The following is an 18,872-nucleotide window of genomic DNA, read 5'->3' on the forward strand; positions in this document are numbered from 1 at the left end:
GCTTAAGCAGGGGGCCACGTCTGGCACTGCAGGATTTGAGTCCCTGGCGGCGTAGTGTGTTACTGATGGTAGCCTTTGTTACTTTGGTCCCAGCTCTCTGCAGGTCATTCACTAGGTCCCTCCATGTGGTGTGAGATCTTGCGTGGAGCCCCAGATAGAGGGAGATTATCAGTGGTCTTGTATGTCTTCCATTTTCTAATATTTGCTCCCACAGTTGATTTCTTCACACCAAGCTGCTTACCTATCACAGATTCAGTCTTCCCAGCCTGGTGCAGGTCTACTATTATGTTTCTGGTGTCCTTTGACAGCTCTTTGGTCTTGGTCATAGTGGAGTTTGGAGTGTGACTGTTTGAGGTTGTGGACAGGTGTCTTTTATACTGATAACCAGTTCAAACAAGTGTTATTAATACAGGTAATTAGTGGAGGAGAGAGGAGCCTCTTAAAGAAGAATTTACAGATTTGTGATTTACCAGTTCATTCATTAAAAATCCTACAATGTGATTTTCTGGATTTTTTCCTCGTTTTGTCTCTCATAGTTGAGGTATACCTATGATGAAAATTACAGGCCTCTTTCATCTTTTTAAGTGGGAGAACTTGCACAATTGGTGGCTGACTAAATATTTTTTAGCCCCACTGTATATAGGGAAATTTGTGAAGTATTCACATTGGGAAAGGTGGTGAAATGGGATTTTAAAAACCACAGAAATTGTTTAAAAGTTGCAAATTGGAGTGGCCAAAAACGGACAGAAAAGGGGTTTAAAGTTTCAATATTGGAACAATTAGTAAGAACATTTAGTTCAAACTAGCAAATTATGGACAAATCATGAATGTGGTTAAATTGGCACAAATAAGCATGAATTATGGTGAAAAGTGTTGGAAAAGGTTTATAAGTGCCTAAAATGTCTTGAAAGTGGAAAAAATGTGCAGAAAAGGCATTGAAGTTTGATGGAGAAGTGGCAGAAATGGGAGTAATGTAGCAAAATGCATTGTGGCCAGAAAAAGTTATGAAAATAGGTTAAAATATGGCATGCTTGGTGTAGTTACAGTAAAAGAGTAAAAAAAAATAAGCAAGAATGGGCTCAAATTGTTCAGAAATAATTCATAGTTGACCCCCTCCCAGTGTCTCGCAACCCCAAATGGGCTCCTGATCCCAAGGTTGAGAACCCCTGCACTAAATGGCCGGATTTGGCCCCTGGCGTTGACTTTGATACATGTGGTCTAAGGGATCTCCACATCCCACAATGCAATGCACAAAACTTTTCTGATAATTTCAATAAACCGAGTGTTTACATTGATCTATGAGTCTGACACTATCTTTTTCTGATTTAAAAAAAAAAAAGTATGGTCTCTAGCAGCTTTAGATGCCATTCCAACGCATTTATTATCCTCATCAAAGTCAGAGTGATTGTAACATGTAGGAACTTCCTTTTGCAGAAGAATATAACTGAAGAGGATCAACCGGAGTCAGTGAAGGTGACGTTTGAGTCTCTGTGTAGTTATTACAGGTGAGCTTATGTGACAGTGTTGTTGATCACAGCTCGGCTCTGTTAGATAACAGCCAGGTTTTATCTCTGTGTGTGCGTGCGTGTGTGCAGTGACCAGGACCCAAGTGGCCTCCTGCTGCTCCCTCCCAAAGGAGCTCCTTCAGACTTTGACATCAGCCCCATCCTCTCAGTCATGGACACTTTGCTACTGGTGGCAATGAGAGAGGTGAGTTCATCCTCAGTAGTTGGGTGTAAATCTAACTGCAGGGGTAGGGTCAATTACATTTTTTCATTCAATTGTCCATATTCAATTACAACTCAACAATAATTAGTGACTGGAATTATTATTTTCCCCCTGAAAGTTAATTACAATTACATTCTAAATTACTAAAGTTTGATTATTATTATTTACAATTTCTGAGCCTTTAATAAATAACCCCATGAAACATATCCTTCCACTTGTGTTAGCTTTCTGTTAGCATCTCTCATGATAACGGGTCATTTTTGACCCATGTTTTACATCAGCTGTAAAATACACTAAAAGATACAATCTATCATCTAATTTGTTTTTCATCTTTTGGTATTAATATTTTTGGTTTAAGTTTCTAAACCTTTTTTTCTGTCAGTATACCCCCAGATTATAATTTTTTTTCTTAAAATCATAAAATAATCCTAAAGAGAACTGACATGTAATGGGAAAGCTTGATATGAAACATATTTTTATTTTATATGTGTAAGCCATAGAACTGTAACGTGGTTCCCAAGGTTTGCATTTAATTAAATTGTAATTGACGGTTCATATAGAATTTTCATGACGATTACAATTACAAAGTCAATTATTTGACCTCAATTACAACTCAATTATGATTACAACAGAAACAGATTATTTCTTTGTTACTGTACTTGAGTAGTTTTTCTGGTATTTGTACTTTACTAGAGTATTTCTTTTTTTGGCGACTTTACTTTTACTCTTCACTTTTTTAAACAAATATCTGTACTTTCTACTGCTTACACTTTAAAAATGAGCTTGTTACTTTTAATACCTGTAAAGATGACGTAAAAAGATGCTAAATTTTGGTAGTTAGAGCTCTTTTCTGTTTGGCAGGTCTGCTCTGGGTTTAATTGAGCATTTGTATTCTTTTGCTTAAAACATTTTATTTACAAATTGTATTTATTATAAGTGCTAAATTCAGGTATTCAAAGGTAACAGATTTAATTTATTTCCATGTACCAGTTTTCTACAAGTTCTTAAAAATTCCTGTCTTATTATTGAAGGGACATTTGTTTTACTTTTTACTTAGGAACATTTAGTGGCATGTACTTTTTTACTTTTACTCAAGTAAGGGAGCAACTTCAATACTTTTACTTTTACCAAGTATCTATACTTTTACTTAAGTACTGAAGACTAGTACTTTTGGCACCTCTGTCTGACTCTAATCCTCTCTCTCTTATCCCTCAGTGTGAAGTAATGATGGTGGATGAAAGCGGAGGCGCCAGCCGGATGGTGCTGCTCTCTCTGTTTTGGGCTCTGCAGGGCAGTCTGCTCTCCTGGTGCTACCTGCAGCTCAAAGGTGGTGCTTCCACTGCTGTGGCCATGGAGCTTGCCAGGCAAATACTTCTCAAATGTGAGTTTTATTGCGAACTCCCTTCAAGCGCTCCGACTTGCGTGATTCCGGCGACTAGGTCCTGTGCAACCAAGTCGCTCAAAGTTGAAAAATTTGAACTTTTCAAGCGACAAATCCCCCGTCCTTCACAGTCTGTAGAGCCGAGGCAGCTGCCCATCCTACCCACTACAGTGACACGGCTCCAGCAGGAGGCTAGACACTTCTTCAACTTAACTGCAAAATTAAATAAGCCTACATTCTGAGTGAGCTCATCCTTTAGTAGCCTATTAAGTTGATAATTTAAACAGTAAAAGCGGCGCTGTCTATAAGTGCTGTAAACGTATGGCCGGAGAGGAAGTGATCAGCCCTCTCTCTCCCCTGTCACCGGCTTTACACACACACACACACACACACACACACACACACACACACACACACACACACACACGCACACACGCACACACACACGCACACACGCACACACACACACACACGGAGTCACTGGAGCGATGAAGTGACCAAAAAGCACCACTATGTTCTAGCGACTCATCACAAGAGACTGCAGTCGCTACAGTCGCGTTCGCTCCTTCACCTGCATGAAAAACAATTGCGGACTTTTGCAAATGGTTTCATCAGGTTGGGGGTGGAGTCCATGGGTGGAGTTACCAGCGGCAGGAGCAATTTTCTCTGTGTTATAAGATTTATACGGACCACAGACAAACAACCGGATGGATTTAATTCACATTTTATGTGCCAGTGGACACTCAAGTTACCTCATGTGTGTTCAAAAACACTGCAAAAGTGGATTTTTCATAATATGTCCCTTTTAACTCACTCAGTGCCATTGACGAGAAAAGCAACGTACCTTTAGATGTGAGATTAGCCACTGATGCTACCATTAGCTAAGGAGGAAGAAGCAGGGACGAGGGAGATTATGCTTACTGTATTTTGAAAGCAAAATACAGTAAGCAAAACATTCAACTGTGAGCCAGATGGCAAAATAACATGTGACATGTAGGTAGCAGCAGCATCCATCTCTCTTTGGATGAGAGATCACCCATGATGGGCAGAGCTCAGAGGGAGAGAAAAGGAGTTTACGAGACAGAAAATAGTGCTGCAAGAGTTGATGCTGAAGAAAACCAATGTTCAGATGTTACAGTTTTCAATAAAGCAAAAAAAAAAATACTTCAAAGTCACTGACAGATTTTTTTAGAAAAAGTTTGCTCTGAAACTGGCAATTTGTGTAAAACTTGCTCTATTCAACTGCTGATTACGGAAGAACTAAACAAGCTACAAACTTTTTTTTTGATGAAAGTAGAGACTTTAATCTTTCAGAATCAGGTGTCAGATTGTCATAGTACAAGATATTCTGTGGGTCTTTAGAAATCAGTCAAAATGCTCTAAAATGGCTGGCACTGAGAGGGGTTGAAATTCTAACAATGGCTGGCACTGAATGAGTTAATATACAAACTTGATACCCTTTAAAGTGCTTCCTGTTTGGTGCTGTGGTATATGGCAGTCATTAATGGGGATTTAGCTAAATAGGACATTAAATTGAAAGAAAACCACTCAGCATTCTTGATAATTCAATATTGCTCGGTTTAAAATGCAACTGGTCACTCACACAAAAGCTTTTTTTTTTTTTTTTTTAATAGATGTCCAACAGTTCCTAGGAAGTATCAAAACCATCTTGGGTTCCCTCCTGGAGAGATACAGCAGCACTAACATCACTGCCAAACTGGGCAGCTCCATCCTGGCCACAGTCTTTAGACAGCTGGTAAAGCCTTCTTTCTATTCTGAAGTCCTGCTTACACACATTTAGATGAGCATTTGCCAATCGAGTGTTTTATTTTGTTTTTGGCAGATGATTTTCCTCCTGGAGCTGTGCTCTCTGGACATCCCACACAGTGAGCTACTGAAGAGCTTCTCCTCTCTGGTGGAGCTAATCAAACGATTGTCAACAGACGCTGGAGACATCTTCTCTAAGGTCAGTCTTCTTAGACTTCAAAACCTCAAAACAGGGACTTTTTAAAGGAGAAAATATCCGTAGAATAGGCACAAGAAGACTGATTAAATAGGATGGTACATACTTGTACAATAAAACACCAAAATAGGACTAAAACACAAAAATAATATATTTTTAAGAAATGTACAGCTCCATTGTGCAGAACTTCTTGAAGGTTTTATTTCATTCGGACATGGACACATTGTAGGTCATGTGATCCACTGCCCAAAACCTGAAGAAACATACTAAATAACAGAAATACACACAAAAATGCATACAATTTACAAAATGACACTAAAAACACACTAAATAACAGAAATACACAAAATGACGAAGAAATATACAAATTGACTCTAAAAACACAGAAAAACAACTACAAAAACCCGTAAAATTTACTAAATGACTCCAAAAACAATGACAAAAATGTAGAAAATTTACAAAATGACTCCAAAAATACAATAAATAACAAAAACACACAGAAACAACAAAAATATACAAAACGACTAAATGACAAAATTGGTGACCAACATACAAAATTGATAATGCGATCCTCATTTTATTGGCCCATCTCTGGATTAGAGGTTTAGTTTCAATCAAATGGCCTTGAATTAATTCAGTAGAAGTAGTTAAAATTCAGTGTAAATCAAGTCTGCATTTTATTAGATCATTGATTGTTAAATTAAGCGGTGCTCTTGTTAATCCTGACACCTGTAGCTCTAAATGTCTGCGTACTTTAGTAAGTTTACAACACTCCACCACAGCTGCGCCCTTTCTCTCTGGCACCGTGCAGCCATCATACCACAGTGTGAATAGAGCTTAGGGTGAATGAAGTATCTTTATGTGTACCTGTGAGTGTATTTTCCCCAGTACCACACACACACACACACACACACACACACACACACACACACACACACACACACACACACACACACACCAGTGGAGGGCACTAAAACTCCCCTTGTGTCCTGTGAAGGTGGATCAGGAGAGCTGGCATCAGCCTCAGCAGCCTGTGGTGCTGAGGACCTGGAACATGGAGTCACCTCATAACTATGAGAACAGTCGCCATGAGACCACCATCTTTGCCTGCCCCGGGGCCACTTCCTTTGAGCTGGAGTTTGATGAGCGATGTGAGACAGAGAAGAGGTACCAAAAAGAAGAAAGCCATTTTTATATAAAAAAAAAACAAAAAAACTACCTCCTATTGGGGTTTAACTTTCTAAATGTGTGTTACTCACAGGTACGACTATCTAGAGTTCACTGATTCTAGAGGGGGAAAAGTCCGCTATGACATGAAGGTTGGAACTGAGAAGTGGCCAAAGGTAAGGCAATAAAGAGCACATGGGGTGGGTCGTGACTTAAAGCTTCTGGAGGTGATAGTGTTTTTTATCAGATAAAGTCATAGTGTAGGATTTATAGATCAATAAATCCAAGATCCAAAAAATTGAAATAGCGTAAAAAAAAAGGAGGCGACCGTGGATCAGTGGTAGAGTAGGGCGTCCAATAATCGAAGGGTTTGGGGTTCGAATCCAGCTCTATCCGAGTCATTGTTGTTGTGTCCTTGGGCATTCCCTTTACCTGCATTGCCTTGTATGAATTGTGCATGAATGTAGGCGCGAAATGGCAGCCACGCTTTTGTCAGTCTATATTGTAGCTTACCACCACCGGTATGACTATTGTGAATGAATAATGGTTTCTGTACGCACTTTAAAGTGCTATATACAGTAAATCCAAGCCATTAATATTAAACTCTTGGTTTATTGACATTGTCAAAAATGTTTTGGATGTGAAGTCCCGTAGAACAGTGGTTCTCAGATCCATAGACCAGGGACCCCCACTAGACCTGAAGGTGGTTGAACACATACATGAATATTGAAGAAAAGTCATGTGGAGACGATATAAGGGGGAAAAAAGGGGAGAGATTTTTGGGGTCCATCCATAAAGTCAGCAAAATGATGGTCTATTGTTCTATGAATCAGTGATAAACACATTTATTTATTTATCTGAATAATATCTGCTGTTATACAGGAAGTTTATTGTTACTTGTGCCATAGTATATAATCATATTAAAAATGTAAATCTTTGTTTTACTCAGAAATAACATGAGGTAAAAGTGACAAGAAAAGAAGGTGAAATGGGATTTTAAAAACCACTGAAATAAGTTAAAAGTTGCCAAAAACAGACAGAAAGGGTAAAAAGGGTTCAAAGGGTGAATATTGGCTTAAAAGTGGCATGAAAAAGTTGGAACAATTATTTTCAACTGGGAAATAATAGGCATGGCAAACCGTGAATGTGGTTACATTTGCAAAAATAAGCATGAAATATGGTGAAAATAGGTTCAAAGTGACAATAATGGGTCAACATATGTTACATTAGGTGGAAAAGTGGTGAAAAGGGTTTAAGTGCTAAAAATGTCTTGAAAGTGGAAAAAATGGGCAGAAAAGGTATTTAAATGTGATGGAGAAGTGGTAGAAATGGGAGTAATGTAGCAAAAACGCATATGACAAGAAAAAGTGATGAAAATATGGCAAGTTTGGTATAATTGTGCAGAAAAAGGGTAAAAATAAGCAAAAATGGGCTCAAATTGTTCAAAAAAATTGTCTGTTTCCTAAAAGCATCTGGCGACCCTTTACTTTATTTTTACTGTGATTTCTTGTGTCTGCCAAAATGACTTTTAACACATTTCTGGTGTTTTGCATGAACTGAAAGTTCATGCAAAACAATAGTGGATGTTTATTTTTGGGTTCAAACAGCAAAATCCAAATCTGGTCTTGTTTGAGGTATACACGGAAAGATCTGAATCCGGTCAAATTTGAATGTTTTGCGGAGTGAGGTCATATCACTGAGAATGCCGGGAACAAACTGGGAGTGTTTATAGTGAAAAAATTAAAAAACCTATTGCATCTTTTTGTTTTTGAGGATGTATTGATCTATGATGCCACTACCTGATTTAAAAAAATAATCGTCTCCAGCAGCTTCAATGTTTCCTCACTCGTATCTGTTTCGTTCCTTCAGAAAGTGACATTTGACGCCGGCCCTCAGCTGCAGTTCCTCTTCCACTCAGACAGCAGCAACAATGAGTGGGGTTACAAGTTCACAGTGACGGCCTTGGGTCTGCCTGACATCACAATCTCATGGATGTCTGACCTGCAGCTGCTGGTTGCTCGTCTCATGGGTCGCCTCGCCTCCAGAACTCTGGCTCTAAAATCTCCTCATGGTGAGAGATCCTCTACACCCAACTCATACATTAAAAAAAAATAAAGAAATGATCCAAGTAATGTTTAGAAAACAAAGAAACATTAATGAATAAATGAATGTAATTCATAATCTTTGATTGTAGAGGTGCGCACTGTGAAGGAGCTTCCTTCAGCAGAGATGTCCCACGTACAGTCGTCACCTCTGTGGAAACCCATTCTGAGACACGGGTTGTGTGAAACAAGACAAATGAACAGGACAAAACCAGCAACAGAAGAGGTGAAGTAAACAAAATCATCACAATATGACTTTTGAATAATGATATTGCTTCAAAGCTCTTCTTCTGCACTCGTTTTGGTTTTTCAGACAAACAACTGGACTCATGAACAGTTGACGTGCTTCCTGGAAGACTTTGCACGCTGGAATCCATCTCAGGAATCCACCAACAATAGGACAGAGCTGATGAAAACCATCATGCACTCATGTCGACAGCAGCCAACTAGGAATGAAATTGCTGTCGGGTCAAAGACGGACCAAGCCGTCAATGCCATTTGGGCTGCCATGGTTCACCACACGCCCAGCCTCAACTCTGCCCTGAAGGCCTACGGTAACCCTCGCCTCAGAGGAAACAGAGAGCCGTTTGTTGGTGGTTCACTTTTTTAATTGTAACGCTTTGTGTGTTTAGTTCATCATGAGTGTAAATCATGTATGAGTGAGGAGCTGCTGCAGGTCTACAGTCTGGCAGATGGTATCAGAACATGGATGGTAAGTGTTACAGCTCTGAGTTTGATGCTCAATCATCTCAATGACTTTTCATTTCACTTATTTATTTATTTATTTAGCACACATTAAAGAAAAAACATTAAATATGCAAGGAGGGAAAAGGGCCAAAAGGCTTGTTCCACCCCTTTCAACAAAGACAAACAACTTAAAATTACGGCTAATAAACAAACACAAAATGAACAATTAAACGAAAAATAATATTTAAACGAAGTACATAAAAATCAATATCAAAAGACAATGAAAATATTCAACAAAATAATAATTGAAAATCAAAAAAGAAATACAAAATGAAAACATATATACTGTACACATACATATTACACATGGATTGTAATCATTGTGAAAAGGCATAGACCAGTGGTTCACAAACTTTACACAGTCCCGTACTCCTTCAGACCTTAACCTGAAGCCATGTAGCAAAGTAGAGGGCCTCTGTAGGACATGTTAAGTTGATGATGCGATGTACGGGCAAAGAGTAGAGTGTACAGTGTTTCTCATATGGGGGTGCGTGTACTCGAGATGGCCCTACAGGGGTTACTTAAGAGAGTGTGAATGAACAATTAATTGTCAGTGTTGGTCCTACACCAGGTGTGAGATGACCAGAAATGATAAAAACTATAGAAATAAATCTATTCAGGAGCCACTAAACCATCGTTTTTCAACCTTGGGGTCGCCTGGAGTTTAAATGGGGTCGCCTGAAACTTCTGAAAAATTAAAACAGATTTTTGAAATATTTTAAACATTGTTCTTTTTTTTTTTAAATTAAGAAAACATCCACTCTTAAACAGCTGTATTTCTATACTTCCACTTTGTGAAATATAATTCAAGTTAAACTAAAATGCAGTATAAAAAAATCTGAGCTCAAACATGGTCAAAAACTAATTCTGGAAAAAAAAAATAGTCAACAGAAATTCTTGAGATCAAAATGGGGTCACTGCACTAAATACTGTTTCATTCCACTTATTTACAAAATGAGATTCTTTAAAATGTGTGTCATCACTTGTTCATTCCATCATTATGATCTATGGTTGTTTTTGAAGAGTTTTCTAAGCAACATGTTGTAGTCGGACAAAGGGGGGACTTACATTCAGAAATAAGAGAAAAGGGGGACTAGAGCCAAAAAGTTTAAGAACCACTGATATAGAGAAAAAATGGCCTTACTGTCTCGTATGGTATGATTGTATGTTTAAAGTAAAAGTGACTGAAACTTCTTGCTAGCGATAGATAAACTTGTGTAAAAATAAACTTATTGATTTTTTTCAGCTGGAGATGAAGCAGAGATACCTTGTTGGCAAAATGAATGTGGCTGATGAGAAGGAAGGTCATGGCGAGGTTACCATGGAGACGCTGGGTAATGTTTTGATGTGAAATCTCAGCTTTGCTCTCTCCTGTCGTCAGACCTTAACGAACACTTCTGGTTTCTGTTGCAGCTGAGATGTGCATCGAGAAGAGTCTGCTGCTCTTCAGGTTTGCTCCCTGTGGGAGTCTGCTACAGGACAGCGACACCCCCAGACCTCCAGAGGGCATCAGAACATTCCCCGTGCGCTCCGATTCAGTGTCGTCAGCCGACTTCCAGGCCAGCCCATCTCTAGCTCTGCAGAACTCAGAACCTGAGGACAGTGAGGCCAAAGCTCATCAGCCATCGGGTGCACAAGCAGCACATGTGCCCTCTGCTGGACAGACCAAGCCTAAGTCACCTGGAGCTGCAGAGCCAGCGTCCCCCTCCGGATTACCCCGGAAAGCTCCCTTTAGCCGCGCTCGCCTCCGACTGTTGTCCTGCCGCTCCATCGAAGAACCTCGTATGAGTCCATCAGTCAAGGATCGATACCCGATAGTCAAACACATCCTGAACTTCATTAAGGATCAAGCTCTCTCTGCAGCAAGGTGACTCTCCTCTATTTACTGAGACAGTGGTGTGCTTCCTGCCTTTGTGTCTTTTTATTTAGATTTTCATTAGCTTTGGTTAGAGCCATTGCTACTTTTCCCGGAGTCCACACCAAACACAATTGTCTTATTAGTGCAATTAAAATTACATATAACACATCACACAACAAAGCAAGCAAACAACAGAAACAATGTACAAAACAAAAACAACATTCATGCAGTCGGACCTAGTTCCACTTAAAAATTCCTCCAACATGTAGCTTTTAACATCAGATGATTGGTTATTTAGCAATATATATTTACAATATATTAATATACATTTACAATTATTTATCAATATTTATAGATCTCATAAAACTAATCAAACTTACCCTAATTAATTGTATTCAGTAGCTTTGATTATACATCATTAGGAACCGAGAGTTGTTTTGTTAATAAATTAGTAGTTTTTTTAATTTAGATTTTATTTTCTTGAATAATATAAAATCAATCTATATTTGTCATTGCACATCTTACAGAGCAACAAAATTACTATTCAGTTTCCTCACGTCCAAGAAACATGAAAAGACAATCACATATAACATGGGAGGACAGGGGCGAGGGAACTGTGGAGTCAAATATTTCTAAAATGAGAAGTGGAAGGAAACAGGAGGTAAGAAGAAAGGGGGGGGGAAAGGCAGGTCCCAAACTATGTCCCTTTAGTGTGAGGGTACAGCTAAGAAGAGCTGGAAGAGCATTCCATGATACCATGGCCCAGTACCCAACAGTACTTTTCATTTTATTTGTCTTTGCTTTTGGTAGAGTAAATCTCCCTTCCATGGTATGCCTTGTTTTATATGCATGTTCATCAGAACTAAAAGACAATCATTTAAATGAAACCCTTGGCTGTTGAGTTGCAGAATTTTTTTTTTTAATAAAAAGAAGTGATGCAATAAGTCTGTTCTTTACCTTTAACCATGCACGGCAGTTATGCATTTGATTAATACCTTTATGCCAATCATTCTAACTGCTCGTCTGTTCTTTCCACAGCATTCTACAGACGCTGTCCCTGAGCAGAGCTCAGGCTCTGAGTGTGTGTAAGATGCTGGAGGAGGTGCAGCAGTGTTTGATTTCCCTGGGACAGCCACATCTCTTCCAAGCTCCCTGTATTCTGTTCCTGCAGGAGCTGCTGGCGTGCCAGAAAGATTTCACAAGGTACGTAGGCCTGCTGCTTTGGAGATGTTGGCACCATTTTCCACTGGATGCATATCTTCTGCGTAACAGTAATGGAGTTGATAGTCAATGTGTCAATTTCCGCTGTATGGTTCTGCGATCCATCACTGCTGCATAACGGAGACCGCTGCAACAGACACACAGACCTATTTTTGCCAGCTGTCAGAGCTATGCTGCATAAATTCAACAAAGATGAGCTCGTGCAAGACAGGAAGTAGTGCCGAGACCCATAATAAAATAGCCTGTTTATTTTCAAAATAAAATACATGTTCAAGACGGATTGTATTTCCATCCATTTTCCAACCCGCTTGTAGGGCCCTATAATTTTCCCATTAACGGAATCACGGAATCGACCAATGAAAATGGAATCCTTACATTTTTCTATGACATCTATCTATGAAAGCAAGAAAGTTCTTCGTCTGTGTGTGTTTGTGGAGCGAATTTCTACCCGACGCGGTGTCTGTTCATTCTGATACTTTTTTTGACTGCTCACACATACACGTGTGTGCATCCATTATTTTGGACTTATTTGGTGATTACGTTTCAAAACATTTATTTTCATTTAATTTTAATTCACCGCTCAATCAACGCTGGTTACACCGGACTGAGGGTTAGATCGGAGAGGGGGAGAGACGTCTGAGCAGCCGCACTCAGATTGATACACTAGCAAATCTCTCAATGTGTGAGACACACGCATTTCAACCTGTGAGTCAGTGAGTGCGTGCATGCATGCAGCTGATACGCGTTCATCACATTGATATACTAGCAAAGCTCTCAAGTCTCACGCATTGGGCGTGAGACACACGGGCACGGTTGATGCGCGCCGCTGATGCGCTGATGGACAGGTAACGAGTCTCACACACACACACACACTCACACAATGTTTCCTCTGGAAGTGTGAGCCACACATGATTTATAGATGAAGTTATTCTCAGTCTGCTCACTAAGTTACATCTGTTTGTATATGAATTACTAACCTTGGATGATAAGCACCCCTGCACTAACAAATGTTCAATGCTAAATGAATAGTTTTATTTGTACGAATTTGTGTCTTTTATCAGATTCTACCTAAACTGCCGCATTGGCGCAAACGTTATTTATCAATTTATCATGAGCATGTCCCATAGAATTAAACCAGGGAAATCGCACACGCTCTTTTACTTTGCACCTGCACACCTACCCCTTTATTCCAACCTTCAAACTCTACTTCCACATGAATACATACTTCCGACGGGCACTGTACTAGTTTTAGAAAATCTTAAAGGAGCTGTCAGAATAATCCGCATCAGTACAACTTATATTTACCTTTTCATTGTAGCTTACACATTATTTAAATTTTTTTATTTTTGACAATTTCTTTTTTTATTGTTATTTATTTTGTTTCCTCACAGAAGTTAACACGTTTTTCACCCTGGACAGGGTAGCAGTGGATCATATTTCACTTGTAAATATTTCACTTATCCATGGTTGAATCACAATGATCTCCACAAAAGAGGAAGATCTTCAGGACAGGACCGAGTGGATTTCCTTTTGTTCCTCTCAAATAACACAATGAACTGTTTGTATGGCTTTTTGCTTGTCTTTATATTCACTACAACTCGCTATATCGCTCGATTACGCGTGAATTAGGGAGATCTCCTGAGTCCTCGCTGCAACAGTAATGCATCACAGACGGAGGCGGTGGGAATTGATGGACAGCAGATTAAGCAGCGGAGACGTAACGGAGTAGTTACGCATTCAGTGGAAATCTGGTCCCAGTTTGTTAACAGACAGCGAAACAAACAATCCCGGCCTATAACAGGGCGATAAATAGTTTCTCCTTTCTTTTTCAGTTATTTCTCCCAGTTGTCAGACAGCGGACAAAAGCTTGGAGAGGACGTGAGGCGATCCTACCATCAACTGGTTCTGATGCTGGTAGAAGCGTGTCACAGCTTCAGTGACCTCAATGAGAAGTAAGCAATTTTTTTTTTTTTTACTTAATGTGATGGATTGAAAAAGGAAGCAGTGTTTAACTCTGAAAAGTGTGTGTTAAAAAGTGATTCCCTGTGTTTTCTCAGAGCCCTGCTGCCTGCACTGTCATGCATACAGATGTGCTTGTTGCACCTTTTGGACATGAACTGGGAGGTACAGGACCTTCCCCTCTTTGAAAAGATCAAACTTCCTGATATTCTACTGAGCATGTCCCAGGAAAACATCAGCGTCCACGACATTGCCATTAGGTAATATTAGCTCTGGAAAACAGACTTTTTTCCATTAGTTTTAGTTCTTATTTCATTTTGACTTTTTATTTTTAAATTCACTTAGTTTACAGCAGATATGCTTGTTTTTATTTTTTGAAAAGGCTTAGTATTAGTTTAGTTTTTGTTTTGTTTTAGTTGAGTTTAGTTTTGTTTAAAGGATCTATATCAAGCAGGTGCTTCCTGGGGAGGGCGGGTTCAGATTTTAGTGATGTCACTGAAGTCTGGACCACTCGTTTTTCAGAAGAGGGCAGAACAGCAGGTCAGAGAGCAGGATTATTGAGAATTGCTCAGAAATGCAGGAAAGAATACCAATAATACTTTGGGGATGTTTTTGACAAGGAATTAACATTGTAACAAAGTTAAAAGCTCCAAGAAGTTGATTTAGCATGATATAGGACCTTTAGGTCCACAAGATGAGTACGAAGCCTTGAGTACAAAATGTGTGCAATACCTTATTGTAGAGTGCAGAGTAAAAAACTTACCCGTTTCACTACAAGGCACGCACTTTTATTGTTGACTCAGTCATCCATCCATCCTTTCATCCATCCACACAAAGGACAAAAAAACAAAGGAAGTCATGGTTACAACTTGAGTTTGTTTAAGTTAGTTTTGTAAACACAATACAGTTTCAGTTAGTTATTGTTTTTTGTTAAACATTCATTTTTGTTTTAAATTCAGTTGATGGAAAATATGTGTTAAGCGCACTGAGAAGACTTTGTTGTAATTTGCTCTATATAAATACAGTTGAGTTGAGTTTTTGTTTTTTGGTTCATTTTAGTTAATTGCAATAGCCTCGCCTCTCATTGAGAAAAAAGTGTCCCTTCCTTTTAATTTGAATATTCAAATGAGATGTTTTTTTTTTTTTTCTTCCCATTTAGTCAATGGACAACAGAAGATGAAATCTCAGACTACAAGAAGAACCAAGAATGGATGGACGAGTGCATGGACGGAATGTTTGAGGATTGGTACGACAAAATCGATGAGGAAGACTCCATGGAAGAGAGGAGAAAGGTACTGTGCAAGAGAAACGGTTTGTTAAAGTCTCAGTGCACCCCAGGTAGTGTTCACCTGGCACTAGAGGGGAAATTAATTAGTTAGGACACACCCCAATCACAGCAGCCCCGCCCACACAGCGTTCTACATGGAGCTGCTAGTCAATGCTCACAGGGCTGTGAGAGGGGGAAACCTAGTCCCTCCTCCCAGCTTTTATAGAAGGGGCGGGGCCAACAGTGACGGTTAGTGATGTCACTGATCTAATCTCAGCCAATTGCAAAATTCAATTGTAATAGCAGGCGTTCAACCCATAGAGGGCAGTCACTCTGACATTTTATAACTAAAAACGTTCAAATTTTAGCACTTCGTACTATGCACTAAAATCTCAATGAGATGCTTTTATTTTGAAAATGGGATGTTTTTTGGATTTTTAGCATGAAGTCATTCCCAGGATGATTTTACATTCCACTCACAATGCATCATTGGGCAGTTGAGTATGACTAGTGTGCCCACCATGCATAGTTAAAAGATTTCCTGATATAGTATTTTTCATGTACTCACTTATTCCATACTATCTGATGTGAACGCACTACATACTAATTTTGACGTCAAACTTAGTATGAGTAGTACCTCAGTATGACATTTTGAACACGAGGATCAATAAACTACATTACTTCATACCTAATCATTTATGGATTCAGCAGAAAAAAGTGGTTTTCGGGGTGTATTTACACTTAAATCAGAAACATTCCGGTGATGTAAGGTTGTTGTGTTTCTGTTGAGCGTTACCTGAAGCCTCTGATTTTCTCCACAGATGCACATGTTCATCGCACGCTATTGTGACCTGCTCAACGTCGTGATCTCCTGTGATGGCTGTGAAAGGATGGCTCCCTGGCACCGCTACCGATGCCTGCAGTGCATGGACATGGACCTCTGCAAGACATGCTTCCTCAGTGAGTTCAACGCACGCATCGATAGCACAAAGACCAAACTAGGGTTGGGGTCAATTATAATTGCGTGATTGTTAATTGATTACAATTATGTATTTATAATTGTAATTTAACAACTATTGCTGTTTTAATCATAATTAAATTGTAATTGGATTCAGATAATTGCATTTGTAATTGTAATAGTCATGGAAATTCTATACAAACTGTTAATTATTATTTAATTGAATGCAAACCTGGGGAACCATGTTACAGTTCTGTCTAAATTCAATAGTAAGAAAGAAAAAAAGCCAACAACATGAACAAGCATTTAGCGACAGTTGGAAGAAAAAACTCCTTTATTGTCTTACACATACGTTTCAGTTTACTTGAGGATAATTTTACAATTTTTGACAGAAAAAAGGCTCACACGCCCACATCAAAAATATTATTACCAATATTTTCATGGATAAGGAAGAATAACCAGATAACCAAGACATTAAAAACAAATTAGATGATAGATAATATTTTGTAGTATATTTTACAGCTGATTAAAGACATGGGTCAAACTGACCTGGTATCATTAGAGATGCTAACACAAGAGGAAGGTTATGTTATTTGGGCTTATTTATTTCAGCTAAGGTAATGGTGATTAATTGAAATTGAACTTTAATAATTGAGAATGTAATTGTAATTGACTTTCAGGAGTAAATGATCATTGTAATTTTAATTGTAAATGGAAAAAATGCCGCCCACCATAATTGTAATTGAGTTGTAATTGAGCATAGAAAAAGGTAAGTGACCCCTACCCTGGACCAAACCGTGTGTTTCTCTCAGGTGGGGCCAAGCCTGAAGGCCATGAAGATGACCATGAGATGGTGAACATGGAGTACGCCTGTGACCAGTGCCAGGGGCTCATCGTGGGCAGCAGGATCAACTGCAACGTGTGTGAGGACTTTGACCTGTGCTTCGGTTGTTACAATGCAAAGAAATATTCAGAGTATCCTGAAAGGTGACGCCACTTTATTCAACAATATTCCATCTGAAATATAGGTTTTTGTCAAATTTTTACGTTTCCAGTAACATTTCCCATGAACTTTTGCAGCCATCTGCCCACTCACCGAGTCACAGTGTGCCCCATGGTGACCATACGGATCAGTGATCGCCACCGCCTCATCCAGCCCTACATCCACAATTACTCATGGCTTCTGTTTGCTGCGCTCGCTCTCTACACGTCTGAGTTGAGCAGTCAGAAGCAGATCGATGGAGAGTCTTTAGACGGCAGCACTTTGGAGCGGGCTTCTGCCTTACAGAAACACAGCTCCCAACTCATCACTGATTGCCTGCTGAAGGGCCAGACTGGCAAAGGTAACCACAAATACCACTTCAAATGGTCGACACATGGCAGTTATAGTGTCAGGACATCCCACGCACGTCGGTCTAAAAATGTCTTAAATTTTTATCAATTATTCAGTAATTATTCAGTAGGCACACTGTACTTTTTTAGTTTGATTGGATGAAAACTTTTTGAGCTTCAATATAGTGAGGGGCGTATGTGATGATTTCTGTGCGTCCTTATTTTTTCTTCCATATTCATCTTCCAGTATCTCAGGAACTGCACCACATAGGAAACTGACATTTGGTTTAGTAATTAGGGTTGGGGTCAATTATAATTGTAATCATGTAGTGAAGTAAAATTGAAATCGTATTCGAAAAAATTTGTTTCTGTTGTAATTGAATTGTAATTGAGTTCAGAAACTGTAATTTAAAATGTAATTAAACACAAAACTGGTGAACCATGCTCTAGTTGGATTACACATAGGCCATTGTAGTAAACCATTATTATCCCCTGCCACAAAGTGTGGAAGGGGGATTTAGGTTTGAGCTCCGTCCGTCTGTGCGTCCGTTTGTCTGAGTTAAAGAGGACAGCTTTTCTCAGAAATTGTTTAAGATAGGATAACCACATTTGGTGTGTAGCTTCAGAGTATCAATATCTTGATAGAGTTTGAAAGTAAGAAGTGCGAAATTATTTTTTACACAATTATTGCCCTTATTCCGATTTTCTTTACTCTGTTCGAGGTATCTACAGCTTTTCTTAGAAATTGTTTAGGAAAACCAAATTTGGTGCAATGCTTCAGGGTATCAATATCTTGATGGAGTGTGAAAATGAGAAGTGCGCAAATATTTTTCCAGCGTTATTGCCCTTGTGCCGTATTTTTTTACTCTGTGTGAGTTATTTTCAAAGGGGACAGCTTTTTGTTACAAACCATTTAAGATAGTTTTATATTCTGATGTGATAATATTTTCTTATGTATACATTTAAGTTCTTAGTTTTAGGACATTTAGGAAAAGGTTTTGAGTTATAATGAGAACCATTTTGGCGGGGGATGTTGACTGTCTTTTTGGTAAAATATGTTTCATATCAACTTTACCTGTTCGTTCTCTTGAGGATCATATCAAAGAAATAATAATAATATTTTAACAGAAAAAATACTCTTGACAGTCACAAACCAAATTATTAATACCAATATTTTCATGGATAAGGA

The 18,872-nt window shown here is 38.9% G+C and overlaps 1 protein-coding gene across 1 annotated transcript in view; it reads left to right on the forward strand.

The window, feature by feature from the left end:
* Positions 1 to 18,872, forward strand: part of zzef1 (zinc finger, ZZ-type with EF hand domain 1) — an 80,513-nt gene that overhangs the window by 34,405 nt on the left and 27,236 nt on the right. The window contains exons 17-36 of the mRNA XM_028467000.1: positions 1,435 to 1,505; positions 1,596 to 1,710; positions 2,944 to 3,109; positions 4,744 to 4,865; positions 4,953 to 5,075; positions 6,070 to 6,239; positions 6,334 to 6,415; positions 8,109 to 8,310; positions 8,434 to 8,567; positions 8,655 to 8,895; positions 8,974 to 9,053; positions 10,335 to 10,422; positions 10,502 to 10,955; positions 11,985 to 12,149; positions 14,000 to 14,119; positions 14,225 to 14,386; positions 15,286 to 15,418; positions 16,215 to 16,353; positions 17,164 to 17,338; positions 17,432 to 17,694. Of these exons, the coding sequence (XP_028322801.1) occupies positions 1,435 to 1,505; positions 1,596 to 1,710; positions 2,944 to 3,109; positions 4,744 to 4,865; positions 4,953 to 5,075; positions 6,070 to 6,239; positions 6,334 to 6,415; positions 8,109 to 8,310; positions 8,434 to 8,567; positions 8,655 to 8,895; positions 8,974 to 9,053; positions 10,335 to 10,422; positions 10,502 to 10,955; positions 11,985 to 12,149; positions 14,000 to 14,119; positions 14,225 to 14,386; positions 15,286 to 15,418; positions 16,215 to 16,353; positions 17,164 to 17,338; positions 17,432 to 17,694 (3,205 nt within the window). The remainder of the gene's footprint in view (positions 1 to 1,434; positions 1,506 to 1,595; positions 1,711 to 2,943; positions 3,110 to 4,743; positions 4,866 to 4,952; positions 5,076 to 6,069; positions 6,240 to 6,333; positions 6,416 to 8,108; positions 8,311 to 8,433; positions 8,568 to 8,654; positions 8,896 to 8,973; positions 9,054 to 10,334; positions 10,423 to 10,501; positions 10,956 to 11,984; positions 12,150 to 13,999; positions 14,120 to 14,224; positions 14,387 to 15,285; positions 15,419 to 16,214; positions 16,354 to 17,163; positions 17,339 to 17,431; positions 17,695 to 18,872) is intronic.

This window comes from Gouania willdenowi, chromosome 14 (assembly GCF_900634775.1).
Source record: "Gouania willdenowi chromosome 14, fGouWil2.1, whole genome shotgun sequence".
In the NCBI taxonomy this organism is placed as follows: Eukaryota; Metazoa; Chordata; class Actinopteri; order Blenniiformes; family Gobiesocidae; genus Gouania; species Gouania willdenowi.